At 39.6% G+C, this 23608-nt stretch overlaps 1 protein-coding gene across 1 annotated transcript in view; it reads left to right on the top strand.

Annotated features, from left to right (window-relative positions):
- Positions 1-23608, top strand: part of si:ch211-186j3.6 (neural-cadherin) — a 446142-nt gene that overhangs the window by 307935 nt on the left and 114599 nt on the right. Inside the window, 1 exon segment of the mRNA XM_050049923.1 lies at positions 18231-18445. Coding sequence (XP_049905880.1) covers positions 18231-18445 — 215 coding nt within the window.

The raw sequence follows: 23608 nt of genomic DNA, 5'->3' as shown, positions 1-23608 counted from the left end.
TCTGTGTTATACAGTAGATAGATACGTTCAAAACATTGCTAGCTGTAGTGGAAAAATAGGAGTTCTTGGTTCCAAAACTTGAGAGCTTTGTCACAAAAATTCAGCCAGTTATAGGTGCTGGGACAACTTAAACTTAGTGTTAAAACTAAAGTGTGTAGCGAATGAGTGAGTGGTTGGTTTATCAGTGAAGTGTATGAACTACACTGGAGACTGCATTTTCTTAACAGTGACAAACAGACTAATGGCATACTCACATTAACAGTCCAGAGGGATGAATGCACATCTGCAGGTCAGCGTTATTGCATCTGCTGTATAAAATGTCTGTATCATCATTGCGCAGTGTTTTTATAAACACGTCTCGTGCCCGCATTCAGGTGCCGTCTTACTGTCACTTGATAGACTACAACTACCAAGTAGAGTATCTATTGATTCAGCTCACACACACACCCTTACCATGAGTAAACAAGCAGCTCTGTTTCACACACGCAGCACAAACTTTATAACGTTTATAGTGTCAGCAAGGGCGCTATGTTGGTATTTTCATTCATTGCACAGACGGCCCTTGATAACCCCTTCTGGCCAAGTTGCAGTCTGCTTCGATTCCATTGTTGTTAGTGTTATCAGGTAATTAGCACATTTGTAAAATAATTTGACACTTTGGATAATATGTTATCAGCACTTGTCAAGACCTGACTGTAATTTAGTGTTTACATGTCAGTTGGGTTTTTTTCTTTCCTTTATTTATTTATTTTTTAAAAATGCATACATCCACTGTTGCCTGTCACAATTTCTTAAAAACTCTGTGTAACAGTCCTGGTAAAATATTCCTGAGATTTTGTAAGGTAAAATTCAGTATGAAAATATTTATATTTACAAATATATAGATAGATGGTTGAATAAAGGTTAAATAAAATGAATAAAAAATAAATAATGTGCTTGCCCTCAGGAAGAAAGCCATCGGAATTTTTAAGTTAACATACCAGCTGACGTGTCAGTGCTGGAAACACACACTGTACTTTAACGCAATTTCCATTAATATTAGCAGATTTTCTCATAATAAAGGACATTAAATTTTTGCCATTCAAGAAGCTTTAAATCAAATGCCACATGAAAGAGTATAGATTGAAGAGAAGAGTGAACTGATTAGAAAGACATTCAATAATCAGTAATCTCAGGATTTGAGTTGTGTTTGTATTGGTAATACATAGGTGTGGTTATAAGCCACTGTACTGCTAGGCTTATCTTAAATCAATCCTGAATGCCATTAAAAAAAGAAAGTTAACATTGAGATAGCGGGCTCGTCTTGAGGTTTGAAAGCTCTTTCTTAGTGCATCAAAATCAGTAAACATCTTGTAGTGCTAGTTGTATGCTAACTTTTTGCTTCTGCCAGACATGATGAATCCCCAGTGCTAGAGATTAGTTGGCCTACTATCTGGCCTCCAGAATTACAAAGCTGTACAATGTGGGGTGATCTTAAACTTAAACTAGGTTATGTAGGAAAGCAGTATGACTCAGTAATCAGGTTCCAGTTTGGCTGCTGCTGTTAATGTCCTAACTGCAAAGAACCTCAGAGGTATGTATCAGAGATATGTCAACACAAAGACAATGAGCACTTATCACATATAATGCTTTTGAGCCTAAACTCAAGTCATTCATTTCCAGCTTTCAGTAATGTCTGTCCATGGTGAATGAAGACTGGTATAATATTTGAGGGAGAGCAGGGGACACGATGGAAGTGAAGGGAGGAATTAGAAGGAAATTAAAGGAGTGAACATAACCTCAAAGCATATGCTTATGAGACTGTGAGGGAGAGATGAAGGCAAAGTGCCTGTGGTGTTTGTGTGTAACAGTGTGTGAGTGTGTCTGTGCTGCAGTTAGTTTCAAAGCAAACTCTCTCAAATGATGTCTGTGATTAAAAAATGTGAAGGGAATGAACACATCAAAACAAACGACCTGCCTGGTGCCACTAAAGGAAACTTTTATTTAATACTATGGCAGCAAATGTTCTAATAATCCCATAACTGCTGAGGTCTTAATTTGCACTCCCAGGTCTTTTCACACTTATTTTGCTCATTAAGAGCAGAGTATGTTGTTTCTCACTGGTGTGTTGCAACTGAAGATGAGGTGAATTAAAATGAAGTTGCAATTAGTATTTTTATTCATGCTGAAGGGAATTTGTGAACCTTGTTACAGTTGTTAACAGCTGCTACAGCTGAGCATTGTGAAACAATTTCAGATTTGAAGGAGGAAGTGTTGGCTACAGTATGAGGCAATAAGAATGTAGGTAAGTCCAGCATGTTTGAGGCCACGTGCTTGAATTCTAAAGTTTACTCACCTTTAGTTTGAATTGTTTGGCCAAGTGAGAACACTGCTGTCGAGGCACCACATTACTGAAATCATTACCATTACTTTTTATTGTATTCCTATATTAACGTTCATCAGCGAAATCTGTTTTAGATAAACGTAATGCACAGATACATTTCTTAAGCCATGCTGTGCTATGCTAGTATTCATTTCAGGCTGCATGCAGCCTAACAACCTCTAACAAGTTCAGGTGGACTTCAGATCTGCCCATCTTTCTTAACTTCTATCTTCTCTCATGTGGACTAGCTGGACATTAAGAAAATAATTTTAGTGAGAACATCAACCTGACACCAAAGTGAGAGGGGCACAAATGAGATGTTGAAACGTGGGATGGCCTCCCCCTCCCCCGCCCCCACAGGACATTGCACCCTTGGCTATTCCTACTATTTCTGCTTGTGGCAACTGAAAAATAGCTGTAGGACTCAACCAAGCAGAATTGTTTTCTAGTAACCAAGACCAGACTCGATCCATCTCAGTCTGAGAAAGTCCAAGCGGATTCATTATCAGGTGTGATCGTGTAGTGAACAGGGCTACAAGCTAAGCTAAATGCTACGCACAGACTATCTCTCCTGACCATCCTTCTCACAAGTGTAGGATCCCTTTCCAACAAGATGAACAAGCTAAAACTGAGGGTAACATCACTGTGGGGCACAAAGGACTGCTGCGTCCTGCCTCTGACCAAGACATGGCTGAACAGCAACATTCCTGATGCTGCCGTGGAACTAGCAGGTTGCTCACTGCACAGTGCACACATGACATCTGAAGTGGGCAAGAAGACAGGAGGCAGACTTTGTACTTTTTTAAATAATACTGGGTACACACACAATTATCACAGACTTTGTAATTTACAAATGTCATCTTGCACAGCAGTGTAATGACAATTAAAGTTTCGTATCCCTTTTTGTTTGTCTCAGAGCCTACCAACTACCACAGTTGATTCAGTTGCTCAACCATCAGCCATTTCTGCTACTGGGGAGTGTAACTGCAAAGAACTTACAATGATTCTCTCTGGTGACCAGGGTTAGCTATCAATAACACCCGCGGAAAGAAACTTATCGTGCGTCATAAATCAAGCCTAATTTTCCCGGGAGATCCTACCAGATGCCAGACAGAATTCATAGTGAAAATGAGGCTTATAGGGAACCAATCTGTATGCCGATGGTGTTGCTATTCTGTAACCATTGCATTGTGCAATCAACATTTACATCATAATAATAAGTTAAAGCAAAAACTTCTCTCATTCCACTTTAATCTGTGGGGCATTACGCTGCTGCCACCGTCACTGTTCCCATTCTGCTTAGGTCTGTTCTGGTCAACCACATTTTGAATTGATTGATTTTCATCAGGACGTTTTCTGTGAATATCGGTTCTGTTTTGCACAGGTCTGTTTCAGATCAGGTCCACAGCTTTTCATGAAGACCTCTAATATGAATGCTATTTGGAGGCAGCAGGGTTGCACTGAGACAACATGAGAGTTGTCTATGCTCTTCTATGAGAGCAGAGAGAGTGTGGACTGTAAGTGTAAAATGAATTGGCTACAGGATATAACCACAAAACACAAGGCTTTATTTAAAGGAGATGGATGCTGAAAACATTTTAGCTTTTCTTTCAAGGCTCATATTCAGCTATTTCATTTCAAGCTAAATCGTCTCTTTATGTGTAAAATAGGCATCAGCACCAGAATGGTTTAATGCAGCAAGATATACAGATCTGTCAAGATTTACATTTACTATTCACATTACCTCCCATCAAACTCTTCCCACACACTTCCTAAATATCTTGCCTTTACATTCTGGAGTCATAGAATTTGGGGGAAAAACTGACATGGGGACAGCTGGAGACATTCTGACAAAAATCCTCTTATTAGCTCCAACCTCCTGATGCCCAAGTCTGAATGTGTCTCCCGTGCCTCCAGCAACAATTCAACACTTGAATGGCTGTTGCATTTATCCTTTCATACAAATGTATCAGGCATACATATGGACACTTACATGCCCAGAAAAACAGCTAAATGAAAACTATGCAGACTTTAGCATGAATAGCAATTGGGGCTGGACAGGAAATGATGTTTAAATTGAACAAGAGTTTTCTTTGCGGTTTTGACATGTTGACAGAGAAGCCACTGTTTTTTGATAAAGGGATGATCCCACAATGTCAAGCCGATGTACATGGGAAAAGGGTAAGGGGATCGCTGGAAATTATATTTGTCTGAGTGAGACAAAGCTCACAAAGCCTCTGTTTTGTATAGTTATGATTCAGAGGGAAAATTTCTCCACAAGGATTATGAAAATTCAACTCATATTAAAACTTGGAAATCACTATAACTCATTGGAGGATCAATAAAGACAGGAGCACATGCAAAGGATTTTGAATTGGTTAAACCACATCATGTTATCTGCCATCCCTTTTCTTCTCAGGATTTGTCTGTAAAGGTTCACTGAAATGACCATAAACTCTGAAACTTAATTCTCAACTGCAAACTCTGACAATAACACAGACTGGACAGTTTGGTAAAGGTTAGCTTTCAGCAAACAAAGCAGCTTTGTTAAAGGAATATTGAACAGTTTACCCACCCTGGCCTTTCTTGCTTCCCACTGTGCTACATTAAATCAAAGATTTTACACTTCTAGTCACGTGTGCTCCATCCAACTGTTCATTGTTAAAACTGCAGTGTATTTCCCCCACTTTTCTTCTATAAAAGCACATGCTTCAAGTTAACATTAACTTCCAGTGGCTCAGATATTTCAGCATTTGGTTTCATAGCATTTAGTTTACAAGGCCTCGGTGGATGCAGACATCAGTGCTGCTGTTCCTGACAGTGTTTAACTGCATGGCCTTTCTACTGTTATGGGGTCTGACTTGCAGATGAAAAATGAGATTTTCAGAGTATTCTTGGCGGTGTCTAACTCAACATATACAGCTCTTGTTTGCTTCTGTGTTTCTTAGCGTTATAAAAATAGAAGCAAACTTTTCACAACCTCCTACTAGATGAAAAATCTAGCATGTTAGCTGTCACATCCTGCCAGTTCTTGTTTCAAATTCCCAGCAAACAAGTGAACTGAAAAGAGTGTCTTCATTAGCATAAATCACTCTGTAAACAAGGCCAGAAGTGGGGTGAGAGCGTTTCAACAAATCCTTTTAACTACAAACATGATGATGAAATAAGCTCTTTGGTGCTTCTAGTGGTAGAGAAGACATGGTGACCCTATTTAACTTTGTGTAATTCAGCCTGATGCTCTGTGTATCCTCAGGCTCGGATCCTTAATGGTGGAAGTGAAGGGCTCTTTGCAACCAATTAAATGAAACACCAGTGCCTGGACCTAAGCTTTTATCACTGTCTCAACGGTTACTTTAGAATTTGAATGTTATGATGAAATTAAGAGTCATTTTTCACACTGGCACTGGTTCAAGAATAAAGCTGAACTCGTCTGTACATTGTTACACTCTATAGTTGTTAGAGGTAAACAAAATGATGTTTCAGCCACAACACAGATGGCAAAACCATCCAGAGTCAACCCTGATGTTGTTTTGTTAGCTATAGTTTATTCATGTTTTTTTTTGTTTTTTTAGCTTTTGCATACTGTAACTGCAGCTTCTGTTTACTGGTGCTCCATCACTTTATTTTTTTTAGGATATAGCTGAGTGGCTAGCAAACCAAACCAAAACTAATCACTTTATATACAAACAGACAATAGTACATTTAAATAATAAGACTAATTATTAATTAATTAATTAATTTGAACAGCTAGGGACAGCTTTGTTGTAAACAAAAGCTACAGCTGAAGCTGATGGGAATACCACTAAGTTTTGTTGGTGCTTGGTCATAAACAGAAACACAGGACAGATAAAGAACAATAACCTAAAAGGTCAAGGGTTCACCAAGCCCAACCAATAGCTGTAAAGACATTAGAATCAGATCAAGACAGTTTACTCAAAGCCACAAATGTCAACCTCCTGGTGGCACTAGAGGAAAAGTCAGTCCTAGGATACTTTGCCTGGCAATCATAAATGTTTGTACAAAAATGTGTGTAGCAGTCTACACATGAACTCCTCCACTTGGGGAAGTAATTCACTCCTAACTGAGAGAGAGCAATCCCCTGTTTTCCAGCAGAGAACCATGGCCTCAGACTTGGAGGCGTTGACTCTCAATACTAACTGCTTCACACTTGGCTGCAAACCACCACAGTGCATGCTGGAGGTCACAGTCCAATGAAGCCATCAGAACCACATCATCTGCAAAGAGCAGAGACGAAATTCTGAGGTCCTCAAAGTGGACACTGTCCTCCCTCCAGCTGTGCCTTGAGATCCTGTCCATGAATATCACAAACAGATTTAGTGACAAGGGACAACCAAAACACACAGGAAATGTGTTTGACTTTTTGCCGGTTATTCCAGCACAGCTCTTACTTTGGTTCTGAAAGGACTGGATGGCTCTTAACAAAGGCCCCTGCACCCCAAACACCCACAGTATTTCCCACAGGACTCACTAGGGGGTCCTCTTCTAAATCCACAAAGCACATGTAGACTGAATGAGTTAACTCCCATGATACCCTCAGCAGCCCAGCAAGGGTAAAGAGCAATAATCTGTCACAGCCTCCTCTTCAGTACTCTGGAGTAATATTTTACAGGGAGGCTACACAGTATGATTCCCCAATAACTGGAGCACACCTTCAGCTTTTTTTTTTTTTTTAAAAGGGAACCTCCAGCCTGGTCTGCTACTCAACAGGCACTGGCCCTGACCCCAATGTTACACTCAGGAGTATAATATCAGTTTGACTTTAACATCTAACAACACCCAACCATGCAAATGCTATCTATAAAATTATGATTATAACTTAAATAAATTATATATCTTAGCTTTGAAGTGATAATGTGAAGAGGAACATCTCCAATTTGCTATATACAGACAGGGAACCAGTGAAGCACATAACATGTATGAGACCTTGGCAGAATTTAAACATCACAGAAAAAAAAATTGTAGTAGCGGCTGCTGCTACAGGTGTTCTGTGCTTAAGATGTTCAAACACTTTTTAATCCTGAAGCACCAGCACAGACAAGCGTGTTCAACCCCCCACACACGCAGTACATACTCCCTCTGAACATATGTGAGAGCAGATGAACATAAAGTCTCATCGCACACATGTCCACTAAGCTTTCTTGCTGTGTCTTGTAGAAGTTAATTTTACCCTTCAGCTTCATTTAATTAGAAGCAGTGAGTGAAAAGTGCAGGATTTCAGTCTGGCAGGATGGAGCCTGCGTGTTATGTGCCTCACCGCTGGACCAGAGCAGGATGACTGGATAATCCCTGGATTACACACATGCACGCAAACACAGACAAATACACAGTTATTAGAGATGTGGACATTTTTACACCCTTGTTCACTCTGTTAATATAATCTGCAAACAATGTTGCATTGCTTTGCATATTAAGACCCCTTTATTACCTAGTTACTGTTCTGATGGAGCAGATATTTTGATAGTGGATTGGGTCCTGGGCCAGAGAACTAATAATAATAATAATGATAATAATGATAATAATACATTTGTAAGTGCTTTTGACAAATGCTCAAAGACACTTTACAGTTTTTTAAAAATCATAAAATAGAGCTAAATCAGAATAAAAAACAGCAATCAAACAGTATAAAACACACAAACTTTTTTTTTTTTTTTCAAGATATTTTTTGGGGCATTTTTAGCCTTTATTTGATAGGACAGACAAGCGTGAAAGGGGGAGAGAGAGAGGGAGTGACATGCAGCAAAGGGCCACAGGCTGGAGTCGAACCCGGGCCGCTGCGGCAACAGCCTTGTACATGGGGCGCCTGCTCTACCACTAAGCCACTGATACCCCAAACACACAAACTTATACATTAAAAGCTAATTTAAAAAGGTGAGTTTTGAGCATGGTCTTGAATGTTGAGAGGTGTGTACAGATATGGATGGGTTTGGGAAGTGAGTTCCAGAGGGAGGGGGCAGCGATGGAGAAGGACCTGTTCCCCTAGGTTCGGTGCTTGGTCCATGCAGGTAGTGAGAAGAGATTTCCTTCGGATGAGCGGAGGTCGCGGGAGGGGGTGTGGTTGTGGAGTAGGTGTGTGAGGTAGGAGGGGGCCTGGTTGTTGAGTGCTTTGTGTGTGAGGAGGAGGATTTTGAACTGTATGCGATGTGTGATGGGGAGCCAGTGTAGGTTTTGGAGGAGGGGGGTGATGTGGTCTCGGGAGCGGGTGTGGGTGAGCAGGCAGGCAGCGGAGTTCTGGATGTATTGAAGTTTATTGAGGAGTTTGAATGATGAGCCATAGAGGATGCTATTGCAGTAGTCCAGTCTGGATATGATAAATGCATGGATGAGGGTTTCTGCAGCAGAGAAGGTGAGTGAGGGGCGGAGACAGGCGATGTTCTTGAGGTGGAAGAAGGCAGTCCTGGTGATGTGATTGATGTGGTGGTCAAACCTTAGCTGGCTGTCGAAGATGATTCCTAGGTTGCGGGTGTGTGGTGAGGGAGACAGAGTGCAGTTATCGAAGGCGAGGCAGAGAGAGTGGAGATGTACAGTTGGATGTCGTCGGCGTAGCAGTGGAACTGGAGGCCGTTACACCGGATGATCTTGCCAAGGGGGAGCATATAGAGGATGAAAAGGGGGGGACCCCTGGGGGACACCTTGGGACAGGGGGGCGGTGGGGGAGGTGCAGTTGTTTATACTGATGAACTGGTGTTGGTTGGTGAGGTAGGAGTGAATCCAGGAGAGTGAATAATAATGAAATGAAGGTCTTAAGGTATTTTAATACTAATTTGTATATCAGTTACTGAACACGTTACCTTCAGTGTGTTGCCCCCATAGTGAACGGGAATCCAAATAAGGCAAACATTCTTTATGAATTGACGTAAACAGCAAACAGGGATGTTTAACAACAGCAACACTATATCAGAACATCCATTAACAAACTCTCACACAGTTCCTGCAGTATAAACCAAGTCTTATTTATCCAGTCATATGCTCAGCACTTCCCAAAAGCACGCATCTTTGCAAAAACATGATTTAAACATATCCATACAGTCTCGTGCACGGAAGTACTGAGTATATGACTGGATAGATGAGACTTAGATTATACTGCACGAGTTGTGTGAGTGTTTGTAAACAGATGTTTTTATATAGTTTTGCTGTTGTTAAGCACAGTCCCCATTTACTTCAAATCATGAAGAGTAACTGATATACAAATGGTCATTTTTAGGGTGAAATATTCTTTTAAGTCATTTAGCAAAACTTTTTAAATTATGCTATAATATCTTGGAAATTTTTGTGCAGTTTGCGTTTGATTTGTGAAAGCTCCAGACCACTGTGTTATTGATCATAATCAGACTTTCTACTTTTTATTTCATTTTTATTCTTTGTCTTATCTATGGTTTTATTTTATTAAAAAAAATAGATTTCTCATTTCTGTTTTCATAATTGATGTGGCTAGATGAGACATGATCACATAGATTTCATTAAATGTGTATATTTGTATAGACAGTACATTCAGCTTTAATTGAAACTTACCAAGCCTTTGAAACTCGCTGTTTTGAACAGTGGAAAGTTTTCCTTAGTGGCCTTGTTATTCTAAATGCTTACTCGAAACTGGAGAGTGAAAAACAACCTAAACCTTTAATAAAAATGTAAAAATTGTGTTTGTGAATGATAAATTGCAATTTCTGCTGTCTCTAAAACATCATGTGCTGCATATCTTTTGTGAAAAATGGACCAGAATGAATCTACAGAAAATGACTTTCTGTAAATTACCAGCCAAAGACATGACAGTAGAGAACAAGGCAAAGCAGGCCAAGTTCTCAACCCCGACACACAGATGCCATATGATTGTCAGATTTTCAATCACACTACAGTGCCTGAGCTCTGTAACATCTGCTGTGTAATTCTCCAGGTTCAGAGGAGGAGAGGAAGCGAGACATGGGATGTCAGGGATGGAGAAAATGAGGATAGAGGGGAGGGAGGGGAGAAATTCTGGAAATTAGGAAAATAATACCGCAGAGCAACGGGGAATGAGAAGAGGAAATGGTCAAAGAATGTTGTAAAAGAAGAGAAGTGTTGAAAAGGAGATGAAATAATACATGTTGATAAAATAAGAGTTAATACAAGATAGAATTGCTCTAAGATGGTTTTCTGTACCAGGGGCTTTCAGATATGACCCCACCCAAACACATCCTTACACACACAAACAAATTATGGCCAAAGATTGAAGGAAGAACATGCAAATAATTGAGGCGCTGGGATTAATAATGAGATTAGGGGTGTGAGGGGGTTGGGGGTGGGATTATAGCTCTCAGTCCGACGTTAACACAACACAATTCCCAGCAGACAGCGAATGAGCAAAACAAAGCTGCCTTAAGAGGATTGGAGGGCTTGGCCATTGTGACTAAAACTATGTCTCAGATTGTCTCGCATTCAGAGAATTAGGATGACATTGCCAAAATGGAAATACAGGCATGGATGTTTTCCTGGTGCCTTCAATCATACACACTCATGCACATCCACATAAATTATGAGTCTGCGTGAACAGACTAAATATTTAAAGCCTCTGAAAACCTAAGTATGTATCCATAACATTGAATAGTCACGACTAAATAAGTCTCATTTAAATTTAGAGGTAAGAAAAACAACATAAGGTATTATTTTTATAATACTTTTAACACTCAAAAGTTTTTGATTTGCAGTAGCCAGACAACAAAGACAAACCCCGCAACCGTCACCAGATTCAGATTCAATCATGACTGGTGCAAAGGAGTATGTGACATCACTCACTTAAATCCAGTTAGTGGAGCAAAGACAAAAAAACACAGAAATCTCTCGAGTGAAAAACCCAACTGTTACAACCTTGGCAGAAAATTATGCATTTATGGTGGAGACCATCATTCACAGTAAGAGGCTTATTGAGAGAATAGGTTTTTAGGACCTTTCCAGTCTAACTCAAATTCAAATTATTTTTAAAGAGAAAGAAAAAAGAAAAGTGTATGTATCCTTGGTGTTTGTTTTGACTTGTGTATTTATTTAGTCAGTTATATTTATTTAAAAAAAAAAAATTCTGCACTGTTTTGCAGGAGGCAAGCAACTTTCAACTGACATAGTAAGTCATGTAATTTGATTGGTCCAATATGTGAATGGGCAGGCACTAAAAAAAGCTTCCACACAGGAAGTTAACCAGATGGGAGGCAGACGATTGGGTTTCATTAAGTATCTAACATCATTTTAAAATCATTTTATTTCTGTGATCAGGACAGCATACCAATGTATAACATCATATGCAAAGAAGCTATGAGTGAGATCTCTTGTTCCATTAGTCATTACTCCGCTCATACACCCAAAGGTGCCTTTAATCAACTCAAATGAGGAGGCAACAAATATTTACTGGGATTCATGAAGTGTAATTATTGGATTTAATTTGTGATCCCTTACACCGCTTGTTACTGAAAAAAAGTAATTACATTACCAAAACACTTTATTAAGTAGTGTGCTACTGCTCAACACTGCCTGCTAAGTTCTGAGGTCACAGGACTTCCTGTTGCTGTGAGTTTTTGGTCATTTGCCAAATACTGTTCTACATAATACTATCAATAAAATATGCAAACATAAAAGTGAAATGGTAAATGGTTTACACTTGTATAGCGCTTTTATAGTCTTCCGACCACTCAAAGTGCTTTCACACTACATGTCACATTCACCCATTCACACACACATTCATACACTGGTGGCCAAGGCTACCATACATGGTGCCACCTGCTACTCAGCAAACATTCATACACTGATGGAAAAGCCATGAGCAATTTAGTGGTTCAGTATCAAGGCCAAGGACACTTTGACATGCTGACAGGAGGAGCCAGGGATCAAACCACAAATCTTCAGATTAGTGGATGACCCGCTCTATCTCTGAGCCACAGCCGCTCACAGCCAAAAGTAAAATTGTGTTTGAATTAATGTTTATAAATTTAGACAGAGATCAACAAACCAAAAACCAGCTGGTTTAGTGACTGTTTGTGAAAATGCAAATAAGAACTGAAAGTAATGAGTGAACCGTCAGAGCAAGTTAATGGTGAATGTAAGTGTGTCTTCCCAGCTTTGAGAATTTATAAGGCTGTGTGAACTGATCAGGACTGCAAACTGTTTCAGCCATGGGAGACAAAATAGGGAATGAAGCAAACATAGCAACATAAGCTCTCAGATTTCAGTAACAGCTGTCACAGGAAATGCCCATCCAGAGGTTTGAAGCTTAGACACTTTTACCACAAATATGTCAGAAAGCAGTTTTAGCTTCTTTTGAAAAAAAAAAAAGGAAATTCACGGTCAATAGCAGCATCATCATTATAGTGGGGAGAATTGAACATTTAGTTTGAGGGACAACTGACTTAGTACTGCACTCTACAGCACAGACACTTGAACTCACATGCACACACTCACAGCGTAGGCACACAGGCATGCAAGCACACGTGTGTCTTCTCAGACTTCATTTCTACTTGCTCTTTTGTTGTTTGTTGTTTGCATATTACATTAGCATTCCTGAACATGTTTGTTCATGCATTTTTGTGTCTCTAGGCACTGAAGTGACACGCACCTTTTTCATTTGCAAAAGCACCATGTATTGTACGTGAGCTTTGTCATTTCTAATTGTGTGTGTGCATGTGTCTGTTGTATTTTTTCAATCCTGGAAGAGAACAGATGAAGGAAAATCAGCAAAGACAACGAAGGAACAACTTGGATGAGAAATGAGCTGTCGACAGAACACCAATGAGATGTGTGTGTGTGTGTGTCTATGCATGCACAATATTGCAAACACATGTCTATGTGTGGTTTTGCAGAAACCACAGAGCTAAAAGAAGCAGTTGATGTATGAATAACATAAACCAATGAAAAACTCACGTATTAGGAGCAGAGGAATTGCCCTAGAGAAATACCTTGTTTCTCTGAGATGTGTTTTTGTGCGTTAAGTCGGGATGGAGGCAGTGTGTGCAATTAGTGTATTTCATAATAGCTAACAACAGGTGGATTGAGTGGGGGGAATTTTTATTTTTTCTAAGGGAATACAAGGCCTTCTCTTCAGTTTTTTATACTGCTATTAAGTAGAGGAGGATGGAAGGAGGGTTAACCATAATCAGTTTTTGGCACAAGTGTCCACATGGATTCAATGATGAACTGATTAGTTTTTGGTTGTCAAAGGTCAAAGATCAAGGTCACTGTGACCATGTTTGTCTCATTCTGGTGAAGACAATATCTCAAGAAGAGCTTCAGGGAGTTTCTCAAAATTAGGCACAAATGTCCACTTGGACTCATCAATAAACTGAGTAGTTTTTAGTTTTCATAGGTGAGAGGTCAAGGTCACTGTGACCTTGTCTGTCTCATTCTTTTGAACATTTTATCTCAAGAATACATTGAGAGAATGTCTTGAAATTTGGCACAAACGTTCACTTAGACTCATTGATAAACTAATTGGACTTTGGTGGTCAAAGGTCTACCTTGCATCTGTAATAGGGATAATATGGTGGTTACTTCTTCCCAGGAATGTTGTATTGGTAGACAATACCAGAGTGCATGGAGGTAGCTGTCAGTTGTGTCCACTGAGTGCATATGTCTGATAAAGAACACCGTAAGGGCATTTCTTTAAATTTGACACAAGCATCCACTTGGCCAGAAGAGTAAATTGATCAGAATTTTGTGGTTGGAGTTCAAAGGTCATGGTCAATGGGACCTCACAAAATATGTTTTTGGCCATAACTCTTCACACAAAGGCCTAATAGGATAAAATGATGAAGTGATTACATGTAATACTCAAATGGTGAAAGGTCAGCTTCACTGTGACATAATGTGTTCATGTGTTCACAATATTCTGTATAAACCACTTTAGTGTCCATTACCCAAAGTCATATCTCAGGAACAGAAGGGGTAACGTTATACTTAATTGGTGACACTAGTCTTGGGTGTCCACCTTGAAACTGTGTTGATTGTATAGACCTCCTGTGCTGTTGGGGGGAAATCTGTGTGAATCTCCATGTTGTCACAGACATGGATGTGAACTGTAAGAGGAACTTGACTGTTGCGTGAAGGCATACAGCCGTGGGGCAGTAATTCTGGTTTTATGTACTTCTTAATAGATTCAGAATACTTTTCATTGTGCTTCATTCGGCCACTTTTAATAGTGTAATGTGTTGTGGGCTTCATGACAGGTGCAGGATTATGATATACAGTAACATACCATTTCCAGCATGAATAATCGAATTCTTGAACTATGATGTGTAGGCATTATTTGATTTATTTTTTTGACATATCTATTTAGTTGTTAGTTAAATTGATTATTCATGTACTGTAGTTCAGAGGTGATCACAAACAATTTTGCTTCCTCAGCTAAAGTGATTTCAGGAATGAATACATTAGGGAAAATACACTCAGTTTTAGGGTGCCATCTGTTATGGTACTGCTTTTAACCTACTGGACTCTTCATTTTTTCACAAGCATTTGACAGTTACACATTTTGAAAATTACAGCACAGTTATAGCAGAGACATGGACTACCACAAACAATCTTGACCCTGTCCATATGCAGTTACAGTGAGTTCCCTTCTCCTCTTAAAATATCCAAATTTGTTGCCTAAGTAAAAAGAATAGAATCAAAAACTTGCAGTATATGGATTTTGTAGTGGTTAGTGGGGTCATCAGTAACTGTTTACTGTTTGTGCTATATTTAATAGGCCTACTACATTTAAGCAAATATCACTCAGAAAAGTCTTTGATAGGGCATGTGCCGTATTCTGCAGAGCCTGGCAGGTGTCAATTGTACGCACAAATTACTGATTCATGCTCTTGATTTTATATTGTTGTTGGCATGAGCCACCTGCTTTCAGGTTAAGAAGAGGAAGTCAAACGAGAAAAAATGTGGACATCTGATGATGTCATCTTGTTAGACTGTGCTCCAACCAAGCTTGGGCTGTTTTGGTAGTTATTGATATAGTAGCTTACAGGTACAGGAAAGGGTTTAATATCAACACTCATGTTCTCTGGTGCGTCTTTGTACTAAACTGAAGGCGTTTCCCTTACACTGCTGGCTGTCTTTACAGCCATGTGAAGGCAGCAAGTATCTGTTCCATCTGCAGTCTCTAACTGGAGTGATGCTGCACACTGTTGAGCCACAACTCTGTACAGCAGATCCACTGGTTACGTATTGTGTAACCAGCATCAAAATGTTGTAAAATAACCATGGACACCCCTCGAGCTTACGTGCGCATTAAACATGTATTTTGATTTATTCTACACAGTTTTTTCTGCACGTCAACAGGGATGTGGGAGATAGACACACTGAAAACTGTTTACACAGCTCCAGGAAAAAGTGTGAATCACTTCAAACTTAATTTCCATCCCAAGTCCTAGAAAACAATAAGTTTCCTCTGAGGAAAACTATGTACAGGATTCCCAGACTGCTAGTGCATCATGATGGGAAGAGCTCTGTAATTAAAGGAGTGGGAGTAGTAAATATGATAAGCCATGATTGTCACAGCCTCTGATGAACCCACCTTAATAATGCTGTCTTTCTGATCCCAACCTGTGCCCAAGTACTCCACAAGTGTGCCAGTGGAGCCTGGCCATAAAATTACCAAAGGTGCATTTTCCACACTCCCGATGTGCTTGGCAGGATGCACCTGATTTTGACCTGGCCATGCCGCTAGGCTCACCATAATAGTAACCATACCACAACACCTGAAAGTTGGGGAACAAAAATTCATGTTGCACCCCCTGTTCCATTGCCAGTGATACCTTAAGCCATCATTAAGCAGCAGGAAATTAATAATGGGCTGTGTAGATTTGACCCTTGTGACACAGCAGCAGTATTAGTGATTCATAATCATTAATTGTCCTGTCACTTATGCAGGATCATTTAGGATATAATTACAAATGACATTCTGTTCATCAGATAAGCTAGAACACAGACATTCCGTGTTTATCCACTTAAATCATTTGGAATGAAGGAGCTGTCCTCGAGATGAGGCCTGAGCTCCATCAAATCTGTCAAATCATTTGTATTTCACTGTCCAAACTCTGTTTCTTCAGAAAGATTTTTGTTCTTTTGTCAAATATTTGCTGCTTAAATTGAATGTCTCTCAGTATTTGCTGTAGCGGCATCATTGTGTGGATAGGTGCCTGGATGTCAGCTCTCTATTCATTAAAGTAAATAACAAAATATGGCAGCAGATGGTAAGATTGAATACACCTTCTTAATGTATTACATATACAGTCACACCTCACAGAGTTTAGACTTATTATAAGAAATAAAATAAAACAGCCCCAACAGATTTGACGGTGCTCAGAGCTCATCATGTGCAGTGCGGTTATCACATTTTAAGACAACATATAACAAGCAGGAGAGCCCTCGATGGTCTCTAATGTTGTTTTGACCAACAAATTGACAATGATTATTAACACAAGTAACATAACATTTTAACATTGAAAAAGAAAAATAAATTAAAAAAAATTAAGAGTAGTTAGTTCTACTATTCCTGGCACTACAACACTTATTGGCAGAGAAACTGTTTCGGCCATAGACTGCATATAAACATGGACAATGTGTCTCCACTTCCTCCCACTGTACAAAAATGAAGCCAAAATATCCTGGGTGCAGCTGCTGCCATCATGCACTTTTGGAGCCAGATACTAAAAAGCAGTGATTGGGAAGTGGAGCTGCAGTCTCAAGTTCCTGCCTATACACCTGTATGACCCAATTGCAAGCAGCGCCACTGATCACAAGCACACTCATTGGTAGACATACAGCTGTCAGTCATGATGTCAACTAAATTATCAGAATAATCGGAACTTATAAGAGCAACACTTGAACATAAACTTCATCGATTGAACATACATCAGTTTGATAAGAGCTACCTTAAATGACCGACCAAAAATGTATTTGTCCCATTTGCTAACATGGAGGGGGCGGGGTTTGTGACCTGTATCTCAGCCAGCGACCAAGGAGCCATCAAGATGTTTTTGCTTCACTTTTGGGGAGGTGTTCCCGGCGTCAGTTTTTAAATAGTCATTGGTTTTGACTGACAGTTCTTTGCAATCAGCTGTACTCTACTTTACTATTGTTGCTTTCTAATCCTATATCAAAACCGACTTGATGCAACAAGTCTTTACATTTGATATTTCATAAGGTTTTTTTTTATAGCTTTGTTCATATGGAAATATTCTGCTTCTGCTTGTTTGGGTTGTTTAAAATCAGTCTTAAAATATCAAATATTATGTATAAAGCAAAAATCTATGACTGAATGGGTGAGATAAATTGCCACATGTACAATAAAGATCACATTGTGGAAGGACTGAAACAAAGAAGAATAAGAGAAAGGGTTTTGTATTGAGAAATAAGGGACAAAACATTGCCGAAGAGACGAGGTGAGAGGTGAAATTTTGACAGCAAGCGATAGGATAAATAACTACTTGGATGTGTGGAAATGGAAATACAGAGAAAAGAGTTTCCTAGTGATGTAGTGATTCTCCCTGTGGTTTTGCCACTAATGAGAACATCTGCATCAGTGAAACAGATGGAGTGAGAGAGATAGCCGAGGGGTAAGGCTGTCTGAGAGGAGAAAACAACTAGACTTGCAGAGACAGAGTGCAGAAAAAATAGTTGAAAGAACAAAATACAGTAAGTGGTTAAAAAAGGGGGAGGGAAACTGGGATCAGAATAGTCTTTTAAACTTACAGAAGGCTCTCACATTTTTGGATCCAAATAAACTAACCGAATTGTCAAGAAAACCAAATAGTCAAGAAATGGCACAAAAAACGTCAGACGTCTATTTATTGCACTCACTAATTCATGTGATTTTGGCTCTTCATTTCCTCTTCTCCCAAAGGTGCCAATGCCCAGCTCAGTTCGAGGGGCCTGAGTGCCAGCAGAACAAGCACAGTTTCCATGGCAACGGCTATGCCTGGTTTCCTCCCATGATGCCATGTTTTGAGAGCCACGTGTCGCTAGAGTTCATCACGGACGTGGCTGATGGACTGCTGCTGTACAGTGGGCCCTTAGCCCAGCTGCAGGCCTGGGACCAAGAGGACTTCATGGCCATAGGTAGGAGATGTCTAAAGCCTAATTATGTATCCCATCTGGCTCTGATTCAACACTCTTCCCAGTTTTAACACTAATGTAACTGTAATGAGATGAAGAAATTACTTTTACTTTGTGTTTAATGAATTTAACCTTTCTGGAGCAGCAGGTAAATGTCCTTAGTGTTTGGGCAGATAGGGAGACAGAGAGGGGAGAGTTCAGAGACTGTTTCCCTCAACTGTATCTTCTCAGCGTTGAGGAACCGCAACAGTGCATACATTACATACTGATTCTTTATAGAATGATGTAACATAATACTGTTTTAACATTTAAGAATATAGTTCTATTGGTTTGAAAAAATAGTCTTACAGTATTCATTTTTATATAACGAATAGTGTTAGATAAGGTCCTGTTAAAAATCAATTCAAATGAGCACATTTGGAACATGATGGTTGGTGTTGATGAAAGGGTTCTTGAGTTCATCTGACAGGGCTGTGGGGATATATATGGGGAAAAGAAAGATCAGGAGCACTGGACTACAGTGTCAAGCACCAGTATTTAAAATGGCAAAATATAGCAGCAAAATAAATCAATTTCAGTGAAACCCCCACTGAAATACAACTTAAATTAACTTGGACAAAGCAAGTTTGCACCATTGACCAATAGCAAGCAGTCTTGACAGTGCTGACCTTTGCGAGAACGGAGAGCTGGAGAGTTCAAAATAGTGGATGCTGTGGTAGCCTATTAGCTGTGTTGCACCATCCCCTTTTATTTAACCACCTCTGTTAGAATATAAACTGCTCCACAAAAGATGAACGGTTCACAGACAATTACGAGACAAGAGTTGTGTGAACTTATTGTCCTGTCAGCAATGGAGCTTTTTTCCCTCTTTAATAAAACCCTCTTTATTGAATGGAATGATGTACAATGCCGAGAACAAAATGGGAGTAATGGCCTAGTACAAAGAAAATAGGAAGAAGCTTGGGAGCTATTGTGCCTCCGCAAAATAGGCATGGCTTGCCGACAGTTAGGACACAGGACTGGATGGACTGAATGGTTCAAATGCATCTTTTCTTTTTTATTTTCAGAATAAAGTGTATGAAGTTATTGTATCAGTAGTGACTGTGGTAAAAGGACATTAACTGCATGTCTGTGTTGAGACAGTAAGTCCTGTTACCTTCCGCAACCTTGATAGCTCAGAGAGCTTTTTCTCCCTTTTCAATAACTCTTTATTGAGTAGAATTATGTACAGTCCTTGAAACTGCCATGCTGGGTAAACAGCACAGTACAGGGAAAATAGAAAGAAGCTTGCGACTAGTGTCAGTGTGTTCCATCCCAGCCAGTGTGTTAGCATTAACTCACCTGCTACAGTGGTTCAGAAACTAGCTTTGTGAGTATAGCCATTAAGTCACCAAGCCTGCAAAGATTAGTGTTAATTTTGTCAGCTATTTTTTTAAAATGAAACCCTAGACATGTGTTGAATATCCTTGTTACTTAATCAATGATAGGCTGGTTTTTCCTCTCTTTTAATTATATTATGTATTCGGGTTGTGCATCCGTCTGTCCGTCCCATTCTTGTGAATGTGATATCTCGAGAACTTCTTGGGGGGATTTCTTAAAAATTGACACAAACATCCACTTGGACTCAACAATATTTCAACACCTTGAGGAAGTTTACTCAGATTTAGCACAAACGTCCACCTGGACTTTAGAACGAATGCAAAGTGTAAGTGCAACTTGCCCAGGTCACCCAGGCATACAACCAAAGGTAATTCTAGTTTGCCAGTGAAAATAAAATAGTGATTTTAGTAAAGTCTGTATTTTTAAACTACATTTTAGTCTTGTCATTTTTCATCAAGAGCATGTTGCTATAGTCACAGTTAGTGTTTAACACTGACTGTTGGTGCCATCATCAGCTTATCTACGTCATAGTTTTTATTAATGAAGTTAGAAGATGTGGAAATGAATTCTGCTGTGCCACTCTCTCATGTCTGCACCTTCACAGAGAGAGAGTAAAAAGAACACACAGCGACGATTAAAAAAGGACTTGCTGATTTAAAGTGTATTGCATATGTGGTCATCATTAAGTAAGACAGAAACAGGAATGGACAGTACAATTCAAAAAATGGAGAAATACACTCTATTTCACCTCTAAACTCCTTCTTCCACTTAGCCTGACGACTAAGGATTGTTTGTAGACAAAAAAGGAAATCCATTTCAGGTTTAATTCCCTGTGTGTATTAACTTGCCACGACCTGAGGATTAGGCAGTGACAATCGCTCTTACACAATTTGCACACACACACACACACTCGGTGATTTTGATCTTATTAAAGCCGACACCCTATGCGTTTTGATGTGTTCTGCTTTGATTCCCATTTAAGCAAAATTGTCTTTACACAAATGCTAATTTAGAAAAGGGGGAAAAGATGTACAGTGGAAAGCCACTCACACACACACTCCTGCTCATCACTATGATGTATACCTTGAGTTTTGATCAGATCTGGAAATGTGTGTAAGCTGAGCCTCGGCAGGTTTACATCTCTAGCTCTTGAGGGAAAATGCTAGTCATATTCTTTGTTGCTGTGGCAATATTGTTGAAGTTTGAAGACAATAAAGCTTGTTGAATTGAGGGTGGCAGGCGGGAATTATAGACAGACTGAAACAGAGAACAAAATGTCTTGTACATCTCGGTATATTTACTGTTTTAATCTGAGAGACTAACGCCTCCTTGTCTCTCTCACTGCTTCTTCCCTTGCATCGGTCCTCTCTCTTGAGAGAGATGCTGTTGTTCCATCACTGCCAAAGTAATATGTGTGGGAGGTGAGGTCCGCCCAGAGAGCCGGACATGTGTATTTGTGTGTGTGTGTGTGTGTGTGTGTGTGTGTGAGAGAGAGAGAGAGAGAGTGTGTGCGCATGTGTTATTAGCAGGTTTGCAGTGTAAATCCTGAATTATTTCTTTAGCTTTGGTTGGTGTCGGAGGCTCTGTGTGCATCTGAAAGCCAGCCAGCTCTTGTTATTGGATTCTAAAGAGTTAATGGGTTTGTAGAGTTAAGGCCGTTTTTCTCAGTGTGCTAGTGCAATTAGAGTCAGGCTGTACATATTTAGAGCTCTAATTAACTTGTTTCAAGGTTCACCTACTGCATGTACAAAATCCATCAGCAAGCCAAGACTGTGCTGGAGCTTAATATAACTGCATTAAAGCATGCGTACGTGTGTGTGTGTGTGTGTGTGTGTGTGTGTGTGTGTGTGTGTGAAGTCTATCAATGTACCAAACAGTGTTATAATAATTTGTTAAGGGCCTTTTCCAGTATGTGCAGATGTAAGCTACTGATACATGATCATTTGCACCAGTAATATCTGTGATGAATTAGCAATCTCTCTGCACAATAGTGACTGTTGTTATTATTAAGAGCATTAAAGGGTAATTCTGGGTTTTTTTTTTACAATGTGGGTCACATTTTCAGTTTTGGATAATTTCTTATGGTCATTGTTACAGGGCTAGGTTAACCTAGGCTCGATGTCTAGTACTAGGTGACGTATTTTCTCTTCCCAAACCTGCGGGCTCAAGTGCTGCCCAGAAATCCTCCTTAACAGCCCCAGCAGCTGCCAATTTGGGTTGATGACCCCAAAACCCCACCCCCCCCCTCACGTGTGTGCTTCAGTAGGTCCCTACCACCTGACCCATAGATGCCCAAGAAGACTGAATCCTAACAGTCACAAGGTTGATGCTGAGATCTAGTCCAATCCACTGAATTGACCTGGTGGCTGCCAAGAGGCAGAAATTATCTGTTGGCCCGCTACTGACCCCGTACATACTGCTGTTGGTATATTGTATATGCAGTATGTACCCTTTCACTGCCATCTTTCCATCAAGCACAGAGCTGGTGTTCAAATCACACCATGGCTTTCAGGGAGCTCTATTTGCAGAGGTTGGGGGTGAGGGGATACTGTACACATGCATGCACATACATAAATGTGGCTGCCTAAAAAAAAAAAAAAAAAGCAGCGATCTATACATTTCAGTTCATACAGAGAATATTCTGCCTGGGGCAACAAAGAAACAATTAATCACAGTAATTTAATCTCCATCGAGAATCTCCATCAAGAAACAACAGTGGACAGGTTGCATTGCAATGGTTTGCATTACTTTGTTAAACAGACTAGACTTAGGCTGCGTCCCATGACAATTATGAAAGAGAACAAGTACTTTTCATCTTCTTTTTTTAAACTATACTTCTGCACTTTAATCTAATATATTTTTGAGCCAGTAATCTCCTTTTTACTTAGTTACATTTGCTGTTTATACCTTCATTACAACACGTGTGCGCTAAAAGTGACAGAGTGTAGAGGAGAGTACACGAGGACCTGCTCATTCAAACAAGTGCTTTGAGTAATTTGTTAATCAGGTACTTTTTTTTACTTTTACGCGAGTAATTTGTTTATGGGAGTAATTGGACTTTAACTTGAGTATAGATTTTCAGTATGCAATTATGAACATGCACATAGCCTGAAATGTGGGCCTTATAGAAAACATAGCAAGATAACTTTTCCAACAACTTCTCCAAACACAGCAGCCAGTGCTCGCTGCCCAGTAAACATTCTGGAGGTAACGCAGCAATGCAAATACATCACCAAATACAAATATGCCATGTTTCCATGACTGTAGACAGGCTCAGGGGAGACTTTTAGCCTCCAGAGCTGAAGTGGATGCCAACTTTGGGGTAGCAGGACATGGAAACTTAACTTGGGTCTTGAAAAGCTGCAGTGTTTATTCATAGTTAAACTGACACCTACACTATGGCAAGCCGTTTAAACATTTAATCGCTAAGTTTGACTATCCGGAATTACCATTATAGATATCAACAACGTCATTTTGACTAGTAGTAATGTCATTGTGACTAGTATGAATTTTAATTGAAGATATCTATAACGTCATTCTGACTACTCAAAACTGAATTACAGATATCTATAACATCATTCTGACTAGTCAAAACTACAGTTCAGTCAATTCAGTTTTGACTAGTAAGATTCAAACTATTTTTGCCATTCATGTGTATGGGGTTTGTCATTATAGATATCTACAATTACATTATGACTATCTATAATTCCAGTTTGACATATCTACAACGTCATTTTGACTAGTCATAATTCAGTTGCGGATATCTACAACGTCATTTTGACTAGT

This window comes from Epinephelus moara, chromosome 1, assembly GCF_006386435.1.
Source record: "Epinephelus moara isolate mb chromosome 1, YSFRI_EMoa_1.0, whole genome shotgun sequence".
Lineage (NCBI taxonomy): Eukaryota > Metazoa > Chordata > Actinopteri > Perciformes > Serranidae > Epinephelus > Epinephelus moara.
Note: the sequence above shows the minus strand (reverse complement) of the source record. Positions and strands in the feature narration are given on the sequence as shown.